This window comes from Homalodisca vitripennis, chromosome 1 (genome assembly GCF_021130785.1).
Source record: "Homalodisca vitripennis isolate AUS2020 chromosome 1, UT_GWSS_2.1, whole genome shotgun sequence".
NCBI classification, from domain to species: Eukaryota; Metazoa; Arthropoda; class Insecta; order Hemiptera; family Cicadellidae; genus Homalodisca; species Homalodisca vitripennis.
Genome location: NC_060207.1, coordinates 156,798,886 through 156,822,795, shown reverse-complemented (window position 1 = coordinate 156,822,795; position 23,910 = coordinate 156,798,886). Strand labels below are relative to the sequence as shown.

Below are 23,910 nucleotides of genomic sequence, written 5' to 3'. Positions count from 1 at the left end.
TAAATACTTTTTCACTTACATAAAACCCAAAACATATTTTGAGTAAACTATTTTTATGAAAATGAGGAACAATTATCACATGAAGGAAATGAAAGACTTGAGTTTTCTCGAACCTCACTAACAAATTACTGTACTGATGCTGTTACATATTACAATATTCATACCACATTCGAGCTTGTGGACAATCTTGTTTTATTAATCACAGGCATCTTTATTAAAAATAGGTAATCTGACATTTAATTATTTACAAATATTTACATTGTTAGAAGAAAAGCAATCTTTTTGACCTTTGACTAGATCTAGATAAAAAACAATCTTTGTTCTTCCCTCGGTCATATAGGTCAATAACTATCTGTGATAAAACGTAAATCTGATGCAATCTACCATTGGAGCTTATTCATATCAGCAATGTTAAAAATTGATGACATCGACAAACGCTTTAGCCTACATCAATCGAAAACATCAAAAAAGTGCCAAAATAATTCAATTATTTTAGCTGCAATTGAGAAATCAAGAAAATTATAAAACAATGTTTGATATCAGCAAGAATTTAGTACAATGATGCATTAATGAATTAACTCCTGGTGGAACCATACATACCACTTGACAAAGACTTCTCTTACACAAAGATTTTAAGAAATATACTTCTTGTATAATGTGCTGATGATAAAATGTTGAAAGTAATAATAGCCTTTTAAAATTGAATTGGTCATACTAAAGCGCTAGAATATTCAACCTATATTTTCAGAATTAATAATAGTTGAAAGTATGAACATTTTAATTTTAAATCTAAGATAAATTTCATCAATGAAATATTTAAAATTGTCTTAGAACTAGTTTGAAACAAAATGGACTATATTTAATAACTTTTAATTTCATAACTAGAACAAGATGAAATAAAATAAATTTATTTTAAAACAAAAAATAAACTCTTGAAATTGTATGTGTTTGTCAACAGAAAGTATGTTTCCACCGGGTAGACTTATAACTATTATATTAAACCATTACAAGAGAACAGCCCATAAGTATAAACTTAGTCAAGCAATCTTTGTGCTTATCTATAATAGATAACAACAAAAAATGTTTTAATTTTTACAACAGGGTATTGCAATTATTCACTTAATTTATCTCAAATTTAAGAGTAGACTCAATATTAACTTAAGACATGTTCTATGAATAGGCCTGGTCAGGTTAATAATGACAGGATATTAATTATGTGATTTTGCACAATGCATTAAGTTTTAAGTAAATTTTAAATTATTTCTTGACTGATGAACATTAAGCTTAAAAGCTGGCAGCATAATCTCATATAGGCTAGCAAAATTTTGTATGTAACTAGTTAAATATGTCTATATGATGCAATAACTCTGAATATCGTACCGTATGCATTCTACCAATTTTTGGGTAATATTAAACTGGATAATTTCACTTACTTTTATTTCCTTGTTTTATATTTTAAGCCAATCAACCCAGAGAAAAATTTAAATTTCTCCTTAGAAAGGAATGTTGCAGCCTGTATACTTATGGGCTATTCTGAATTTTTAAACTGTATAATCTAAACATGCAATCTACTACACTTAATAATTTCCATACCATTCTTACATTTAAAATTAATTTTTGAAAACGACATTTTTCCAAGTTGTTGCAAGAAATTAAGTGAAGAGAACGTGATCTCAACAAATTCCTTGTTAAAACTTAGCAAAACAATGTGAGATCAATATTTATAATGAATTTATTGTTTGAATTACTTTGAGATTTCACTATGGTTAATTCATTTTACAAGTTCCAAGTTACCATCCATTTCATACAGAAACCAGTCCTGTTTTTAATATGCATCTTTAAATTGTGCGTTGGCATAACTTACATATGTCACTGCAAAGGTAACCACTACACTTAAGTAATATGCAATAAGTTAAGTTTTTTTTTTTGATAAAAATATCTTAATTGACATTTGAACTACCTGGTATTATGTAACCACAAAATAAATCAATAAAATTTGGTTATTTGCATAAAATATAATACAGTTTTGTTTATTAAAGTCAGTAAGTTTTAACAATACATAATTTAAAATTCATTAGTGTCTGTTGAATGAACCATAGGTTGTTTATTTAACATAAAAATCAAATAATGAGGCTGAAAATCTAGCAGCAACCAATTTTAAACAAGAACCTGTAAGTAGGATATGTGTCTGCGACTTATTTAGGCCATCGTTTTTAAAACTTAAGTTACAAACTTAAAACCAAAATAAACTATTGATAGTAATTTAATAATCAACAATAAAAACATAAATGAAACAATGATGTACAAACTTAAATTTATTTTATAAAATTATTTCACAATTCATATTAAATCTGCAGGCCTAGGCCTATTCAAATTTTTTACTTCGATAATATCACATCAAGAGATAGAAAATTCCAAATGGGCCATAAAAGTTACCAATTTTAAGTCGGTGTACACTTTTATATAAACTTAAATTAGGTCATAATAAAATTCTGTGTTACTGATTAGGTTATTCATTACACATTGTTTTGCACCAAACTCAATATAGGCTAAATATGGTCTAATCTGTGCATTCAACAAAAAATCTTAAGGCTAAATGATATCGTTATGCCAAAACTTAAAATAATGTGATGTTCAAGTCTTAGAATCAGTCATGCTGGAGCATTTACCAGAATTTTCCACTGGCTAGGAAGTTCATAGTGTTTGTCAGCTCTGCCATGGAGATCAGTAAACGAACCACCAGATGACATTTTTATTGGAGTCGTCCAACGTGGAGGAGGTTTTGGAAGGTCAGTTGGTGATGGTGCTCCACTAAACTTTGCACCAGCATAAAAGGAACCAAAAGTTGGTGACGAACTTGGGCTAATATCACTGGAAACAGTTTTACTGTGGCGAACACCTTGAGTTCCTTGTCTCATATTATGATCTTGATGATTATTTTGAATGTCACGACAAGCCTCCTGATGAGCTTGACTCAAGCGATGCTTTCCTTTAGGATGAACAATGGAAATTTGGTTTTGTGATGAATGTTTTGAATATTTGACTGGTTGGCACTTCATGATTGGTGTGTGCATTGCATAGGCTATGTCCTTTGATATGAACTGAGCAGATTAAGTATAGGCTAATTTTGGATGGAATTATGTAAATTATGGTTTACTTTTAGTACCTAGGCCTCACTTATACTAGTGCACCTGTAAATTCGAAGTCAAACATTCAAAATTATCAACAAAAATTAAGAAAACTGACGTTTTATATACAACAATTATAACACAAAGAAAACTTTCTAAATTGGGGCGTCCGTTTCAAGGCTGAGCCATTACTTGAACCTTAGTCTCTTATGCTCTCCACTTATTGGTGTTAAATTGTGCATAAGTCTCCCAATAATATTTACTGCAAAACAATACAATTTAGGGATACACACTACAGTTGTTTTGTGTGCGTGAGCAAATAACAGCTGCTTCATTTAGCGTCCGGAAGGACTAACCGATGTTATACAACAAAGATGGCTTCTAGCGCTGGCAGTTTTAAGTTTCCAGCTTTTGAACCACTAACATTCAATATGCAAGCATAATACATTACTCACTCTGTACCTTCAAAGTTCACGTTCTTCACTACAATTCCAATGAACCCCAATCATTAAGTACGTACAACACGGAAAATTCCTTTCAATAAACTGAAACTACACTGTAATATCTAACTCCGACTCTCTTCTTCTGCTGCAGCTACTGCCTCTTCAGTCCTCTAGTACTGCGTATTACAATAATTTGAACGTATACGTCATAAACAAAGGAAATTCTGCTTCCAGCTGATTTCCATCGACCAATGAATGTACGTATTTCAGTCACGTGACATAAACTGGTTACCGAGAAGTTCCGAAGTGTATCGGAGATTGCCGAACCAAAAATGTTTTTATTTATTGAGCTTCAATAGTGACATCTCCTAGTAAAATCCGTGTTGAAATTGGACAAAATTTATTGAAATTAATTTTTAACAAATTTGTAAAAATTGTATTACCACGTATTCCTTATTTTAGTATTACAATTAATCCAAACAACAGTGCTCTCTAAATTGACTTGCGTTCCCTTTCATGATTGGTTGACATTGTAAATAGGCGTGTTTTATCTGTCGAAATTCTGTCTCTGTTTCTCGTCCTCGGTCGAAAATAATGATTGCTAGTAGATAGTCCTTGTGGTGAATTGTGCCTATTTATTATATTGCTTGTGCTGCAAGTTATAGAATCTTAACAGCAACCTGAATTACCAATTACAGGTATGGTTTGGTTGAATTTCCACAAAATCGTATCTAATGCATTAGTCAATATCTGATGAAAGTTTTATAAGCACAAATAATTAGTTGTATAATTATTGTTAGTTTCGTACTGTATGGATAGAGAAAGAAATAATTACTCATTTTTGCTTGTCCTAAGAAGAGTGGGCAAAACCCAGCATCATGAACAACTGCAGACATAATGCAATTTCAATCAATTTTTTGGCCTATTGCAATTTTATTAGGCTGGGATATTGTATGGGTTGCTTGTGGTTATGCTTCACATGCTGCTATTACTATTATGAACGGCCAGTTCTGCAATTTCCAAATAATAATCTGGAAGCACATTCTTTCCTTTTGAATGGACACATAGGCTAACTTATCCATCATAATACAAACCTAACTTAACTTTCCATGAAAATGTACCCAATAGGTTAATTTTAATAAGGGTACTAGTTTACAAGACCTAGACTTTATATTATTTGTTGGGTTTTTTTAATCGAAAGTACTTAGCATAGCCTATGTGTACTTGGATAATAATATTAATTAAATAAAGTGAGGAAAGGCCTAGAAAGCATAAAGAAATAACTCTGTTAAGAGGGAGTATCCCTTTTGGGTACATGGTGGTGGCTAGCTGTTGGGTACCTTTCATTCATCTATGTTGGGCAAGCCATTATATTTAATCTGATAAAGCATAGCCTACATCCGTATGGAGAACAAAAACATAATAAATATGACAAAATCAATCACAACTACCTAACTTAAATACAGTGACAAATACATTAATCAATATAATACATGACATTGTTAATAAATAGAACACTGATAACAAAGAATGACAATAATATAGGGATTTCATGGGGGTAGGGTACGATAAGCGGACCCAGTTTTTCATATCGAAATAATTGCAAAACAATATTACTTAATCATACCCATATACTGTGAGAGGAGCAAATATGGTCGTCTTCAGTTTTCCTAATTTTGGTTATAGCCTAATAATTTGTTTGATCGTAAATATTAAATTCATATTTTAATTAAAAACATATGATTGGTATTGCAGACTATAGGTACTTTTATATCGATTAATAGTCTAGGATATGAGATGCGAATATTAGGTATCGATGACTATATTTTTTTATGTAAAAAACCAACCTTATCATACCCTACCCTTTCATGGTAATGGGTGTTACTGTTGGACATGTTTTCAATTAAGTCTACCTTATAAAAATACACAAATATAATATAACATTAGAATTTAAATTTTGTTACAGTAAACCCCAAATTAAAAAAATTAAATTAATTTTTTTTGTAACCTTAAATCGTTATCCCAAGCATCATATTGATATATCTTCAGCTGTAATTGTAGCTACACATTAAAAGCTGATTGTAACGGGTTTTTTTACAAGTTGGACATGGCAAGAGAGGTGTTAGTAAATAATTCCAAAACTCTGTAAAGTTACTCAGTTTACAAATCTGAATAAAAATATGTATTTCATCATTAAATAACAATTCACAAATGTTTACTGACATTGTTATTAATATTTTACTTTATTTATTTTTAATTTAATAAATTGTAACGTGTGTTACATGTACAAACTTAGATATATTTTCAATGAGATAAAGTACCTCTAAGTAAATTATTTATATTTATACTATCAATGTTGTTAAAGTTGCTGCAGTATAATAGGCCTAAGCGTCCAACACAATTAAGAATAAAGACACTATTTAAATTGTTTATTTTTTCTGTGTTTACAAAACACTTTGAAATATTGATATTTTGAAACCAATTGTATTAATGTGGCTTTTGTATTGTAATAATAAAGTGATAATGTTATGAAATTGTCATTTTTATATTTCAGTACCTTAAATATTTCTAATTTATCATACAATAGTAAAATAAATAATAATAAATATAATATCTCTTAACCCATTGCATCCTGAGTAGCATATGAACAGGCTTCAATCTTTGGGCTTAGATTTTTTTTTAATAAAATTAAAATTAATATAAGTGTAAGCTTATTGTATGTACTAACATGAAACATGATCAAATTTACAGTCATATATGACAATAAAGCATAAAGAAATAAACAAAACTTCAATGTAGAGATCAGTGAGAAAACATTTCTACATGAGACTGACTGTCATATTTTTAGATATGACTGGTGTAAACATGTTCTTTACTTTTGCAAATGTTCATTTACTAAACATTTATAGCTTTTATGCTATACAAACTTGTATGTTTTATGTAACAGGTGTTACAATTTGATATGGACAAACTTAACCCTAGATTACTGAAGTCAAATTATTGTCACGGAATTACTTATGTATCGTCAATTTTACTACTCAACTTTCTTTTTTTTTTTAATTACAAAAATAGTATTTTTAATTTAGTTATAATTATGATAATGCCCTAACAACCTCTAATATACAAGAACATTTTTTTTTATTTCAGAATAAACTCATTTGTAGAATAATAAAGAATACAATAATTATGAGTTGATCTGAAGTGTATGGGTAAAACAAAAACCAAAAATCAAGTAAAACACATATTTATTACAAACAAACTAGATAAATAGTCAATTCATGAGTTATAAAATAGTTGCTATATAAAATAAAACAGTTTTTCTATTGTCTAATTAATTTGGTGGATAGAAGAAAATATACATTTTTTGTCCTGTAGCAAGCACTTTTAGTTGTTGTCACACTCTAGACAGCACATGGCTTGATGTTTTCCACATATTGCGTGATTGCAGTGCACACAGTAGCTTGTCGTCATCCTTCTGATGGCAGGTGGACAGTAAAAGCACATTTTTCTGGCTCCTGCTTGCCTTGGAGCATCTGGGGTAGTTGGAATGCCAAGCGCCTCACATATGAATGATCTAGTTTGTCTCCTCATGTTGGGTGTCTCAAGATATGCTCGCATCTGCGGCTCTGTCAACTCCTTACAGAACTGCTTCATAAAGGCCTTCCTTTTTAAAGGCTTGTTACCAAGTCTAATATTGTTCATGCAGTAAATCACATAAGAATTTACAAACGCAATATTCAGCATTCAAAAAAATACGCAAAGAGGCCAACGTCGAGTTTTCCGGCTGCATGACATGTCTCCACACATCTTGTCTGGAGTATCCATAGCCCCTTTGGTCGTGGTGGATTATCTCTGGTTTGTTAGTGTTGTTGTTCAGTGCTGTTCCAAAGTGCATAGTAGTGGATAAAAGCACTACCACTTTATTTCTCTTTGGCTTGATTGACACAATTGTTTTCTCCCTGTTGAAGAGAAACATTGATGACAGGATAGATTTTTGTTTCGTATTTGCCAGTTGTTTTGGGACACCTTTCCTATTTAAACGAATGGTGCCCACAGTTGTCAAATTGTAGGGATCATTTAAAAGTTCATCTGCTAGGTTTACATTCGTGAACCAATTGTCTGTGGTCACACTGATTTGATCCATGGATGCTTCTGGTCACTTTCTTTACAAAATAATCTGCTACAGGTTGTCCTCCGGTTGGCGTTTTCTTCCCCACATAAGGTTCTCCATCAAACAAATAGTTGGTTATTGTATCGCAGCAAAGCACAATCTTTAACCCATATTTTGCGGGTTTGTTAGGTATGTATATGATAAAAGGGCAATTTCCCCTAAAGACCAGTAGTTGCTCATCAACGGTAACATAATTGCCTGGTTTATACTTTGATCTACAATTCAATGTGAAAGATTCCCATAACTCTATGATGGGTGCGAAAGGGTCTATCCTTTTCCGCTCATCACTTGTTGTTTTGTTGTCAAATCGAAGACAAAGCAGAATAAACTCAAATCTATCACTAGTCATTACACATTTGTAGCGAGAACCACTCCATTCAATGTTGAACATCTCCCTTACAGCTTGGTGGTTGTCTTTACTCCATACTGAATTCACCAAAAGTCCAATAAAAGCTTTCAGCTCTTGAAGGTCTAATGGTTGTAGTGTGTTTATTGTATTCTTTGAATAATTTCTGAGACGAATCATTTCATCATTGGTGTTTGCAACAATACTGTTTAGCATTGTTTTATCAAACATACAAAGGAAACATGATAGGTGTCGGAGTGATTCTCTCGCAGCTCCCACAACATCCCGTTTTGTAACCACAATGTTTCTTCTCGGGTTGCGTATATTGATAGGACCAGTGTGTTCCATAAATGATTGTTTTTAGCACGAATGAATCGAGATTGTGGGATCCAGAGACGTGTATCAGGTGCAGGCCCAGGTGTGACTTATCAGGTTCATTAGCTGCATGATCATCAATATCTGGTGGGACAACATGAGGTGGTGGGTCGGCATCAAGTGAAGGGTCAGCATCAGGTGGAGGGTCGGCTTCCGGTGGAGGGTCGGCATCAAGTGGAGGGTCAGGAGGCCGAGATAAGGCCGCTTTGGTTGCCAATTCTGAAAAATGAACTAAAGAGAAAACTTAGAGTATCAAACAGATTAGATATTTGTAATAAACCAATGCTGAGTCACAGTATGGTTTTAAGAAGTTCATCTAGCATGAACCAATAATAAAAAAAGAAGGCCTACTCCTGTTCCCTTCCTTTTTTGCTGCCATCTTGTTTCTGCCGTGACAATCACCATTTGCTATTGGCCTCTGGTCAGTTGTAGGTTGTTGGTCAGTGAATGCAGGTTGTTGGTCAGTGAATGCAGAGCTATTGTGACCTGTATTCTGTAGTTCAGTTTTAATAATTAGTGTTGTGTTTAATTTTGTATTAAGTGCATGTTTTAATGTTCACAACATTGAGGTTGTGATTCCTGACTTAAGGCGTGTCACAACGCTCTGGTATGATTTGTTTATTTTAACCTAGTTTGTAATTATGTGTTAGGTTAGTTATTTACCTGAAGAAGAGATCAGATTGTAGATCTTGAAACGTAGTGTTACTCTTTTTTGTATCACTGAAAACCGGCAATTGTCCGGAAAAATCCTGTTTCCTTCAAAAAGTAAGGGATACATAGTGACATTTGTACAAAAACTTGTTAGAACCCTTTCTTAAATTATTATTGTACTTATGAATCCATTAGCCTCCCACTTTTAAGTTTTTAGAATCACTTAACAAAAGTTTAAACAACGTGTAAGAATTTTTAATTATCTAACATGTACTTTTTGAAAAATCAAAATGTTGATTTTGATTTTTATAAACTTTTTATAACAAATTATGCTGTGTTGAACATAAAAATAAAGAAAATTTAATACTGAGTAAAATGACATTACTCTCTTTCTCTAAGCTCAATTAGGAAAATCGATATGATTATTTCAAAATATGTTGGTTGCTGTTTTTTTGGTGCATTTGGAGGGATTTCATATAGAAATTTTGTAACCATTTTAAATATTTGGGGGATAAATTGAAAAATTTTCCTAAATTATATAAGGACTACCTTCATACCAAATTTTATCACATTCTGAGGTAGTCATGTATATACCCTGTGTTGATTTGATATGGAATGACCCAAACATTAAGAGTAATGGTCACAAGTGAGAACCCTGAGGAATACTGGAGAGAACATGAAAAGAAAGGTGCTAAAAGAGCTCACTCACACTTGACAACCAATTCACGGTCAATGAGATGATTTGCTATCCACTTCAGGAGTTGCAGAGTTGTTTTAGAATTTTTAAAAACAGCATATGAGTAAGTTAGACGCAAAATATATTAAATAAAGTATCTGCATCATAAAAAAGTGTAATGTGTTTCAAAATTCCAAAATAGCCAAGTTGTAAGAAATTTAGTTGTGAATAAAACAAGTATATAGTCTTACGGTGTTCAGAAAAAGCAATAGTAGGCCTAAGAGAAAAGCGCATGGTGGTAAATTTATAACCATTTTCAGTACCTAAACAACAATAAAATAAGCATAGTATAACATGAGCATGATGTAAAACAGTACAGCAATAATTTTTTTTTTTTACTTTAAAATTAGCAAAAAAGAAAACAATATATGATAATTTCTACTTCAGACTTCACAAAGTTAGTTATATGAGATTCCATTAGAATATCACAACTTACTATCACTTAATCCATAAGGATTATTTTCGTTCTGAAGTATTATAATCAATAGTGTATATTGTGGCACGTGGTACGCCTAGAGTCTTGGAATGTTAGTCCTAAGGCAGGAAATTATATAATGTTATAATACAACTATAATTACAACGATTGTTAGTGAACTGTATTGACATACAGATAGCTGTGCTGTCTGTCCTAAGTATTGTAATGAGATGAAAGTATTGCCCTTCACAAGCCAAGGAGACCTTCCATGAACTTGGGGGTTGACATCCCTTGGTTCATGAAAGGCCCATTCTCGTCTGGGAGTGAAAGTTCTGATGCTTCCCACACCCTGAAAAGCAGCAATTACCACTTCTAGGGGACCCTATCTTAAATATTATAGATGTTACCCATAATATTTACGACTGCACCAATTCTTCTCTCTAACAATAAAATAATGTCTACATGAGCTTACAATAAGATGATAAGCTAATTATGATATATTAGCAATATAAGTGAACTATAATTGATAAACAAATTCAATTAAAAGAATCAAGGACAGTGTATCGTAGACAGTGTAAGATAAAACTTTGCATAGTTTGATACAATAAAAAATCTTCTGGTCAAGGTGATTAGTTTACAAGTAACAATCTCCACCAAAAATAAGTTAAAAACAAAATCAGATCTGGGAAAATCACACATATTGCTATCTAGAAACAGGATTTACGAAAATAAAAAATCACTAAACATTAAAAACAACTCAATAGGCTTTTGATTTATTTATATTTTAAAGGTCTATGACTGTATGTATAGGTATATATAACACTAATAGTTATATAGGTAGTGCTCAGAATTTGGCTCAATAGCTAAGAAATTGTAATTTTGTCTAAATGATTCACTGCAAGTTACTTACAAGAATTTGTACCACTTATACTCATTATAAAATTATAATAAATATGATCATGAATATTGAAACAGAACATCCTTTGCATACCTGTATTTAAATAATATTTGTCTGTAACATAAGTTGGGATAAAAAATGAATATTAAAATACTTAAAACAACAAGATTTTCTTCTTCGGTAGTTAGTGCAGTCATTGAAGCGAAAAATACGGTCTTACCTCCGAATTTTTTTACTGTGAACCGATTTGCATGAAATTTTGGAATTAGGCTCATCTTACCCTTAACTTCAAAAGTGAAAATGATCTGAACTCCGCCTATTATTTTTAAGGGGTGTAAACAACCCCTTAATGGAAAAATTGACATTGAGCCATTTTATCGCTAGAACACATGTCTAATAGTAAGTGGTGAAATTGTAAAGTGTTTTCTAACACAAGTACCTCATATTAAAATCATTTTAAACCCCTTGAAAATCTTACAACCCTTGCAAACAACCCCTAAATTGAAAAATCCACAAAAAAATACTTTGGTATGACATAAAAAGATGTAAGTATAGAGTAAGTAATATTTTATATTCTCTATAATAATTATCAAATTTTTAATCCCCTTCAACCCTTGAAAACTACCCCTTGATAAAAAATTTTTAACATTTTTTTTTTTAAAAAGGAAAAGGGTTTAAATATTATTCCACACTCTCGAAAATGATTATCATATTCTTAAGCTTTTCTACCCTTAAAACTACCCCTAAATTAAAACAGTAAATATATATGATTACATATTTAAAAACATTTTATTTAGAGTAAAAAATTGCCATTTATTAAATAAAAAATTTACAAATTATATAAAATTCACTCAAATGTGTTATATATACATATAAGAACGTTGGTATGTATTCATGCCTACGTTTCCAAAATATATGAGCCATATTATGTATATATATACACATTACAATAGTTTTGGGTCTCTATTATGCTGCGTACTTTCACATTGCTCCAAATATTCACACTCCGAAATTTTCAGTTACTAAGTATAAAAAAATACGATAAGTTTTTGGACCACAACTCCTTCAATTTTCATGCTATCACAATTTATAAAAAACCATTGTAAAGGTAATTAAGAGAGCTACAACATCCTTTATTGAAATATATAGTAAAAAACCTTTTCCTCAAACGGTGAAGGGTTAAATGGCTGAAGAGAGGCTGTGATTGCGCTGCCACGCGCTCTTTAAACAATCATATCTCCGTCAATTTTTGTGTGTCAGAAAAAACAAAGAAACCAAATTGTTTGTCAAAAACATACCTAAATTTACCTTTTACCTTTTATACGTATCTGTAGTCATTTTTGAGATATTATGAAAAAAGGTGATTTTTTTAAAAATTTGAAATTGTTTTTAATCGTGACTTTTTGGAAAAATATGTGTCCAGAAGCAGTAAAACTGATACAATCTATCAAACTTTTCATAATAAAGTTAATTCTAGGCGGAATCCAATTAATTTTAATTTTGGTGGAAATGGCACTTATGAAACCCATTGATTTCAAAGAAAAAACATTAGATGCTCCTCTTATTTGCAATACAACTCACTTACTTTACGTGCAAAAGACATTTAATAGTGCTCATTTTAAAGCTTATTTCAAGCACTACAAAACTCTTTTTTATTAGAATGCCTAAAATGCATCTGCTCGCCGCTAGATGGCATTGACAACATTGATTAAATTTCAGACAAAATAAAAAACTGCTTTGATCTTTAATATCTAGCTTAATATTGCACTTAGAATACTTTATAAAAAACCAAATTGTTCATTTTATTACCTGCTACAATTTTGTTCTTTATAAAACTTTCGATAAAACGTTTATTTTTGGAGATATTTGCAAAAAAACCGATGAAAAACGTGACAAAATTGCGAATTTTCAATTACCAGTAACTTGAAAAGTATTGGATTTTTCGAAAAACTTTATAGATGATTTTTTGCTTAAAATGATGCCTTCTATCGATATCCGAGGTTATTTTGAAACAAAAAAAATTCACCCCCGAGAAGGGGTGGCAACCACCCCCAGGGTGGTTGCGGAGTTCAGATCATTTTCACTTTTGAAGTTAAGGGTAAGATGAACCTAATTCCAAAATTGTATGCAATTCGGTTCACAGTAAAAAAAATTCGGAGCAATAATGCTTCAATGACTGCACTAAGTGTCATTATGATTACGTCACAGTAATTGAAATGAGATAGTCAAGTGTCTTTTATCAGCATTATTTTAGAATCCCAGTGAGAGATGTCCACCTCATAAGTATGGACACTATCAAAATCATTATTACACACCAAACAAAATCTGCTGTTAGTTCATCAAATTACTGTGTGATCTGGAAGCCATAATAGTCATTTGTATTAACCCGCGATTACTCCCGTGTTAGAAAATATCTAACATTTTTGCCATTTTTTATATAAAAGTTGCAAAAAAATGTTAACAGTGCCGCCGCTTCTTCATAGCCTCCCTTAAGTATTCTGCTGCCATTTTTTGAAGTTTTCCATCTCTTAAGTGGCGTCATGGTGCAGTGGAGGGGATAAAAGAGCGCCGCACACATAGTGTTAATAGGAATTTAACACGCGAGTAATCGTGTAACTCTTTATGTTAGTAAAATGCTAAGGGCGCGAGTAACCATGTGAGTGTATTTTTTTAGTTTTGTTTGGACACTAATACTATAAATCTGATTCTTTTAGTGTTTTTATGCTTAGGTGGAGGCGTAATGGATCTTCCAAATAGTGAGTTTCGTATACTATCATGGTTGAATGAAGAGGAAGACAAGAATGAAGTTGTTGATGGAGATCCACATGGAAACGTTTCTGTGTCTGATGCAGAAAGTGAACACAGCAATCACGACACTGCTTCTGAACAAACGTGTGATGAGGAAGGTATAGAATCTATGGACATAGATAATGTTGACTTAGGGCATCAAGAACCAACCGAGCCTCAACCTGCTCCACAAATAAATCAACGTCAAAATGTCACTGTAGGCCATACTGTTGGAAAAGATGGCATTACATCTTGGCACAATCACAAGCCAACCTCTGCAACTACAAGAACTATTACACAAAATGTAGTAACGAAATTGCCTGGTACCAAAGGCTTAGCCAAAAACAGTAAATCAGTTTTAGATAGTTGGAGACTTTTTCCCCGATGACGTAATTGAAGAAATAGTCCGTTATACGAATCAAAGGTTACTTTTGATGTGTGATTCGTACACAAGAGGACAAAGAGATTGTCCTCAAACTGACGCCACTAAGCTATTAGCTGTAATAGGTATGTTGTACCTAATGGGTGTTAAAAAAGCTGGTCACTTACATGTTGAAGAATTGTGGCGTACTGATGGAACTGCTCCTGATAATTTTGTGGCAACAATGTCTAAGAGACGGTTCCAAACGTTACTTCAAGCTCTTAGATTTGATGACATGAACACCCGAGATGAGCGACAAAGATATGATAATCTTGCCCCAATTCGTGATCTATTTGTCAAATTTGTAGAAAAGTGTCAAGGTTCCTATACAATAAGTGAATATGCAACCTTAGACAATATGTTAGATGGATTTCGAGGGCGTTGTAAGTTTTGCCAGTACATACCGAACAAACCATCGAAGTATGGGATTAAGATTTATGCTCTGGTAGATTCCCGTATCTTTTACACATACAATTTGGAATTGTATGCTGCCAAACAACCTCCGGGGCCATTTTATGTAGATAACGATTCAGCTAGAGTTGTGAAGCGACTGATTGCACCTATAAGTAATTCTGGCCGAAACATCACAATGGACAACTATTTCACCGGAATCCCTCTTGCAAATGATCTTTTTGCGAACCATAGACTGACGGTAGTTGGTACCATCCGTAAAAACAACCCTCAGTTGCCACCTCAGGCCACTTTCATCAAGGATCGTCCAGTAAACAGCTCTCTATTTTTTATGGCAAATCCCCTAACAGTTGTCTTCTTGCTTCTTATGTGCCTAAAAAGAACAAAAATGTGCTCATGATCTCTACAATGCACAAAGATGATACTATCGACGAAAGTTCTGGAGACTTCTGTAAACTAGAGGTGATATCCTTTTACAACCTGACGAAAGGAGGAGTTGACGTTGTAGACAGGATGAAGAGTGATTAGGCCTACAGCGTATCCAGAATCAGTCATCGGTGGCCTCTGACACTGTTTTGTTCAATGTTGAACATTGGTGGAATAAACGCACAGATCATCCTCAACAGCAACACTCAAGTGCCCATGGTAAGAAGAAACTACCGTAAAGAACTTGCAACACAACTGATTAAACCGCATCTAGTCAGAAGAGCAATAGTACCAAACCTTTCTTGCGAACTTCGTCAGAAAATAAGACATGTTGCTCAACTTCCTCCACCTGAGCCTGCACCTCGTCAAGAAAGACAAAAACCATGGTGTGCTTTCTACCCTCTTCGAAAAAACAGATTCACACAACATCGTGCAATGCCTGTGAGAAACCAATATGTAAAGAACACACGGCGAAGACTTTACTTAGCTGCCTAGAGTGCGAGAATGTAGAAGCAGACTCTGATTAGAAAGGCCCTGATTATGTTTACAACAGAAAGTTTTATTTTTATTATTATTGAAATCAATGTATATTTTATTTCTAAGACTTTTAAAAACTACTTCCTTAATACTTCTTAAAACTACTTAATATTTACTTAAAGATAATTACGTTTTTAAAGTATTGTTTAACGTAATACAAAAAATATTTTTATTTTACATTTTTAACTGATATTTTATCGTTAAAATAAGTTAATATGGTCTTTTCTTTTTATACATTTATATTGCTGTGAAACATGTTCAATAATAAGTTCATTTTGTAACAAAATGGGTGTTTTTTTTAAACAAGTTCTTATGTTAGATAAAATCTAACGCACAGCGCGAGTAACAGTGTTCGTCTGACACGCGCGAGTAGCAGCGGGTTAACAGGTTTGGAATAGCTAATCATAATACACTGCACATTATCAATATTTAAGTCCAACATTTGCAAGCCCATTGGGTAACGGTATTAATATTGGAAGTATTTGTAAGTAATAAGTGTATAAGTGGAAGTTGGATTGAGTAATTCGGCTAGTAATATTGATTAATGTACATTCAGAATATAAGTTACCTAATGAGAGATCTCTGTGAAACCTACGTATCTCAGTGCCAGTTTTCCTCCCCCACCCAACTTGACCCACTGGCATCATCCTGAAATACAGCTTAGGAAGATTGTAACACTACCATCAGAGAAACCACCCTTCTTAATTTTGATGAAGAGAATGCAATAAAAACACTCCCAAAGACCTTTTAAAGAGTTAAAGTAGTTGTCTGGCTCTTACTAATGCCAAGATGGATATTATCTAATATCTTAAGAGGTGCATTAGCAGTGCTATGGTTCGAGCAAAACCCAGGATTGAACATTTGACAAAATTTTTGTATTTTTAAGAAAATTTTAAAAACTGCTGATTAATAATACATTTAAGACATGTTGATGAAGCTTGGTAATTTCATACAGGTCTGCATTCTGAAAGACCTTAGTTATTGCAAAATAAGTTGGTCTTTATTAGTACATGACATATGAAATAGTTATAATTTAATAACATTAAACAGGTATCTTGTCATGTACATAAGACAGCTTATTCTAGAACAATCTTTAAAATATTTAGGCTAATTATAAAACATTTCTTATGTGCTATTTCAGAGCATAAACACAAATATAAATAACTAACATAAATAATGAATATCATTACTTAGAAAAATAAAACAATATTTACTAGATTATTAATTCTGAAACATTTATTACATTCTATTAGACTATCAATAAACAAATAACAGTACATACTTATGCTAAAAGTCTATAGATCATTCTATTTGGTATTGTATAAAGCTTTAAATGTTCTAAGTTGTCACTTAACATTTCATGTAGACTATAGTAAGTCCATATTAGAGATGTAGCCTCAAAAAGTGTTTGATGAAATTATATACAATAATAAACCTTTGAACACTTTGATATATTATTTTATTTTCTACAATGTACATCTCAAATTCTATGAATTCATCATCAGGTACACATTCTTATATCGAGTAATCTACACTCCAAATTTTTCTACTACATTTTGTGAGATAGAATATAAAAAAATTTATAATTTTTATCATACTATTTCTCTGTTTTCAGAAAAACAATGAATCCCAACAATCGAGGCGCAAGCATGAGAAATTCTCGTCATAACCAGCACTCAGGACGACCTCGATGGCCTTCATCCTTCAAGGACTATCAGTGCTATAGCCAAAGGTATGTAAACGTGGTCTAATGCATGGAAACTCCAAAAACCAGCATTCAGTACAGCCCCACTTGGTTTCATCCCACAAGGACTATCAGTGCTACAACCAGATGTATGTAAACATGGTCTGATGTATGGGAACTCCAAAACCAGCATTCAGTAGAGCCCCACTTGGCTTCATCCCTTAAGGATTATCACTGCTACAACCAGAGGTATGTAGACATGGTCTAATGTATGGAAACTCCAAAACCTGGATTCAGTACAGTCCCACTTGGCTTCATCCCACAAGGACTATCAGTGCTACAACCAGAGGTATGTAAACATGGTCTAATATATGGAAAATCCAAAACCAACACGAGAGTAGTCCTATTACCCTTCATCCTTCAAGGACAACTGGGGCTTCTGCCAGTAAATATGGTTTAATTTATATAAACATGATGGTGATATTTCTTGCAAAGTCTGAGCTACATTGATATAGTGCCTAAAATATTGATCACAACTAGCTCATGGAACATTAGCTCATTCTTCCTGTCTTTCTTTCTCTAGATTGTGTCAGTGATACAGCTAGAGACACAACAACTGTTAGAATAATCCTTACTACAAGCACCACATAAACTGCCCTGTGTTTTTTCATTAGTCAACTTGTGTCACTTATCATTAAATTGAAATGAACAATAGTTTAATGGGTGTATACTGTTCCAGTGATGGAGGTTCACCTGGCAAAGATCCAGTGTTCTACCCTAAGCCCCAAGGTACTGTGGCTGGACAAAGTCCAAGCCACTATCCCCCACTACATCCAGGTGATCTGCCGGGTGAACTGCGCCAATTGTCTCCACCCCTTCATGTCAACATTCGTGCTCAGGTAAGATCTCATTGTAGTTTGCGGCTTATATCAAAATATCATCTTAATTGCTGTTGTTTAGTGATAACATTTAATCTGTTAACACATCAAGTTGGATATTTTATTGTTCATCATTCATGTTGTGACATTGTTTTAAATAAGCAAAATAAAGTAGGTGTGTATTTTCACAAACTAAATACAATTTTACAAGTATTGCCTGTTTAAATGTTTCATTAGCTGTAAATCATAAAAGTTTTAGGTATGTTCTTCTTTTTATAATATTCTTTAATTATTTATTCTGGCAAATATATTACTGACATGAATATGTTTTAAATATTTCATATGTAAAAAACTATACAAAATGCCTAGATTCATCATTTAAGTGTAATGTAACTTTTAAATTTTCTGAGATAACTTAGTTCTTGTTTTTGGCTATCTTACAAGGATCGGTTTAACTGATAGGCTAGCAATATTTCTCTTCTGCATGTCACTGAAAATAAATTACGTTATACGATTTTTTTTTAATTTTGTAGTAAAGTATTAGTGGTTTGTGTTATACAATATAGTTAAATTAACAATGCCTCATGTAACCTATGTGAGTAAGAACTAAATTCATGTTAAAATGAACATTTTCTTAATTTCATTTCTATTTTTGCTGTGTTACTACTTAATATGGTACTTTCGTAGTATACAAGCCACTATTTTTTAACAGATTTTCTTACCAGGGACCTAAAAAACACATTATTAGGAAGAACAGACTTTATTTGACTTAATGTGGAAATTAAATGTTATTAATGATGATCGGTTCATGTGTACTGCCTCCTCAAAAGAAGCAATGTCTGTAAAAAAAGAAACCACTTTGTCCCTATCTACTATTTGATATTTGGCTATATGTATGTACTTACTTACTTACTGCCGGGGCGTAACAAATCTCAGTCGATTCTTTGCCTCGTCTATGAGCCTCTTCCACGCCACCCTGTCTTCCGCCAGATCCACAGACCCTCCACACCGGGTCACATCTTCGACCACTTGATCGCACCATCTTATCTTTGGCCTACCCAAAGGGCGCCTTCCTGCCGGTACCGCCTGGTAGACCTCTTTTAACCTTGTGCCCTCCTGTCTCCGATGTACATGTCCTAGCCAGCTAATTCTCTTTGCCTTCACCAAAGCCACAATATCAGGATCTTGGTATACATTGCGTAATTCTCTATTTTTTCTTATTCGCCACACCCCTTCATCACATATTGGTCCAAATATTTTTCGGAGAACTTTATTCTCAAAAACAATCAACCGCCCCTCATTTTTCTTCGTTAATGTCCATGTTTCATTTCCATACATTAGGACTGGTTGAATGATTGTTTTATAAATTCTTATTTTGGAGCATTGTGATAACAATCTTGACGTAAAGAGTTTTGTACACGCCCCAAGACACCTATTTACATTAGCTAATTTGCTTTGTATCTCTATATCCTCCACGTTTTTGCTGTTTATTGTTACACCCAAATATTTAACACTTTCTACCCAGCCAATCGAGTAGTTGTCAATGCTTAAGTTTGTTCTCACATTTCCAGCATGTCTTCATGTATGTACGTATCATAAATATAAAAAGTTAAAGTCGACATTTACAATGTAGTCTGATATCGGAAAAGTTTGACAATTAGGTGCGTGATCTGAGTTCGGGAAAGTACTGATCGGAAATGCCCCTTGCCATCAGTCCAGGCTTCGGTGACACCTTTGGTGCCCCCCTGCACTTCTGTAAAAGAAAAACGTCCCTAGAGATAGTACCCAAATTTAATATTAGCTAAAATGAGTGCTTGTAAGGTTATATTTACCTTTGGTACTACTAGTAACATGTTTATGATAACATAATCTAAACCTACTGATATGTAATAACAAGAAATAGATAGGGAAAGTGTGACCTACTCCTCGCAGACATTGCTTCCTTTTGGGTGGTAGAAAACAAAAGTCGATCATCATAATGACATGTAGTTTTCACACAGTAAGTAAAATAAAATCTGTTTCTACTAATAATGTAGTTTTTTCCTCCACTTCCAAAAATAGTGACCTCTGGATATTACCAGTACCCTTAATATTGTAATTTAATTAAAGGTTGTAAAACAAATATAGTAGGGTTAATATTGTCAATAAATGTTAATTATTATTTGGTGAACTTTGATGAGGGTAAACTGGATTTGCTCTATACTGATGATTACATAAATCAAATTTTTACCTACAAAAGAAAAAATGACATTTTACAACTCAAGACAAAAACGATCTAAAATTGTGAATGAGTACATGCTCAGGTAAATTTCATGGATAGAGAGAGAGATGCACCATCATGAAACTCATTCTTGTCCATGTAGAAAATTAAGTTTATGTAAACTTTAAAATCTATAGATGACATCATTCTTGAAATATCCTGCTGATAGGCTAAGTAAACGCTCAGTCAAATCACATAGGACATGCTCATCATCAAACATGGCAAAATTTCAAATCTATAGATCAGTTTGTTTTTTAAACATCATGCAGAAAGACAGACAGAAATTATATTTTTCTAGGCTCTTGAGTGATAGACTTTGCTAACGCTCAGCCAATCAAAGGTTTTTACTGTAATGAATGCAATTTGAAGACAGCAACAAAAAATGAAGTGCAAATGAAAGTAAATAAGTAAAAAAGTGCTAAACAGAGCACTAACCAAAGTAACTGATATGAGATAGCATGGTTTAAGGTAATTAACTTTTATTATTGTACTTACCTGGCAGTCCATCTTCAGCTCTGTGTCATTTCAATCTACTTGCTCATATGCAGCTGTGGTGTAACCTAACCATAATTCCTATAAGCAAGTAAGATTTGAAGTCTAAATTCATTATAAGTTTCATGCTGGAGTAAGATTAGATTTTGTGCCATGTTGTGCATAACATAACTTGCTTGTACACTCTTTTCAGATCAAATAGCTATAAGGAAATAATTGACTTATTTTGTTAACAGGATAATGGACTGTCAGTGCGAGGAGGTCCTTTGCTTAGCATTAGTCCTGGACTACTTGGCTCTAGCCCCCTGGACGTAGCTCAGAGAGGGTTAGAGTTCTCCCCACGACGCAGCGGTCCAGGTACCACATTTTCACTATTCAAAATAATATACTTACTATTTTCTTACTGAAAAATTACTTGTTTCCATAAAGTTGTCATGTTGAACTAGTACGTGATGTAATCAAATTTGTTCCAGATCTGAGATTAAGTCCGATACAAATTCCCCATTCACCACCATTCTTCCGCAACGGAGGACAAGATGATGGAAGAAAAGTAAGTAATGTTCAGTTCACTCTGCTAAGGCCACACTCTACCAAGTAGCACATCCTTTCTTTATACAATGTGTTCATTCTTCCTAACACTTTGACATACCTAACATACTCACACTATGCCGGGTCACGAGACGATATATCAACTATGTTCTATTTGGTGGTCATTTGAGTATCAGACTATCCATAAATGACATTAACCCTTTGAGCCCCAGCCGCCGGTATATCGTCGGTAAATTTCACTGTCTAAAAACCCCAGGCCGACGATATTCCGGCGGTAAAAATAGTGCGAGAAACCCCAGCCGACGATATGTCGTCGGCATGATATAAGTTATTATAAATGGCTCTTAAGTATTTAATTTTAGCGACACCAGTGGTTTTAGAACTTATAATTTTATTTTCATACATATACAATATTATGATTTCATGGTCAAATGTTACTAAATAATATTTACACTACTCCTAAAGAAAGAGTAAGAAGATCAGCTGTTACTAAGAACAACATCTGCATCTGCTGTGACATTGTTTACGTTTAGTAGACTGTGTTGATGTTCATTACGTTTGTGTGAGTAGACAGTTATATTATTGTTTCGGTACTTTCAGTATGAAATATTGTTTTATTTTGTAAATAATGGGTCACTCAAACCGGTACTTTGGGATTATACCGACCACACCAGTATGAAGAACACAAAAATATAAAATTTATAGAAACATGATAGAACGAAAAAACAACTCTGTAATTACAAAATTACAAACTTACAAGCATTTCCAGGTATTGTGATCGGTATTGTTGTCGCTGTTATCTTATCTTTCTCGAGAATCCCGATTACGGCAGGCCGCGCGGCATCACATGATTTGCAAGGTACATAATTGCCTTTCCATTAAAATTCAATTTATATTTCTGATCAGCCCCTCTAGAATTTGATATTTTACTGATAGGTACTATCTCGAGGGATGTTTTTCTTTCGTTGACATCAGCGCGGGTGCTGCCGAAGCCCGCGCTGATGACTGGGGCACTCGCATTTTGGGTGGCGGAATGTGATCAAGAATAAAAACAAGTTCTGAGTGTTTTTTCAATAAAGAGTTTAGTTTTAATTTGGTAATGTTTGTTTTTGTTGAATTTTTGTGTTTGGAGAAATGTAGAGGTAAAACACGGAAGTACAACAAAGCGACGCGACTCTGCAATCACGTTATCTACTAGATCGCTCAACTTTGACCTCTGTCTGAGGATGGGGAGGGGTTTGCGATAAGACAATTCCTGTTTTATATTACCGAAATATTGTTCTACGCTAACTAGTAATCAGCAGAAGCGAAATGTCAAATAACGGTTCATGTCTGGGTGTGGTCGGTATAATCCCAAAGTACCCTCAAACCTAGCAGAACATTCAAGTGACATTGACAGACAATTGAATATTGACTTTTCAGATGACGATTCAGTATTATCTGATATTTTTGACGATGATAGTGACCTTGATCCTACGTATGATCCTAAATATGATAGTGACAATGGCAGAAATGTAGGCCTATTTAGTGCTAAAGACTTAACACCTGAGATACCATCTACATCAGCTCAGAATGTAGCCTGTTACACAACCTAGGCCTAGTACGTCACAGGTTTTGTGTGATTAAAAAAAATATTTGTTATTGAACTAATCTGTCTGAAATTTTTTTTCCATGTTTGCAATAACATGACAAATGAAATAAAATTATTTCCCACGGGTTAATTGTTCCTTGTTTTATTTCTAAAAAATGTTAAATGTAACTTTTTTCTTTTTTTTAGTTTGCACATATGCGTTATTTTACATATATAAAAGTACACAAACATTTTTTAGCCCTTACTGAATTTTTTATTTGTAAAGTACCTTATTTCAAACATTTTAATGTATTATTTAGGTCATTAGCTAGTATATTAGTGATGGTATGATTTTTCAAATGAAATCGTACAAAATCATACTGAAAAGGCCTTGGGGTTTTTAGACAGTTACTTGCAAAACTAGACGTGGTAAAAATTTGCACAAACTATATTTTTAGGTCCGGGGCTCAAAGGGTTAATGTGAAGTTTATGAATTTAGCTATTGATATAAATAGTAATATGTTGTCCAAAAAGTTAAAGACATTGAAACAATACAGGTCCATATTTCAAATAGTGAAATCAACCGTCTATTGATAGTGACGGTTATTCAGTTGCAACTGAGTGGGTTTGTGCACTGATTGAATTTGATCAAAGTTATTCTGATAGATAATGATAGTTATTGTGAAGATTTTATTGTGATAGATAAGGATCAAGTTGGGGATTTTGTAAACA

General features: G+C 33.2%; 1 protein-coding gene across 1 annotated transcript; it reads left to right on the top strand.

Moving 5' to 3' along the window:
* Window positions 1-3,892: 3,892 nt before the first annotated feature.
* LOC124374499 lies at window positions 3,893-21,985 on the top strand. Its single transcript, XM_046832707.1, has 5 exons — window positions 3,893-4,269; window positions 17,361-17,477; window positions 18,169-18,328; window positions 21,296-21,416; window positions 21,533-21,985. The coding sequence occupies exons 2-5, from the start codon at window positions 17,368-17,370 to the stop codon at window positions 21,655-21,657; spliced, it is 516 nt and encodes a 171-aa protein (XP_046688663.1). The 5' UTR covers window positions 3,893-4,269; window positions 17,361-17,367; the 3' UTR covers window positions 21,658-21,985.
* The last annotated feature ends 1,925 nt before the right edge of the window (window positions 21,986-23,910 follow it).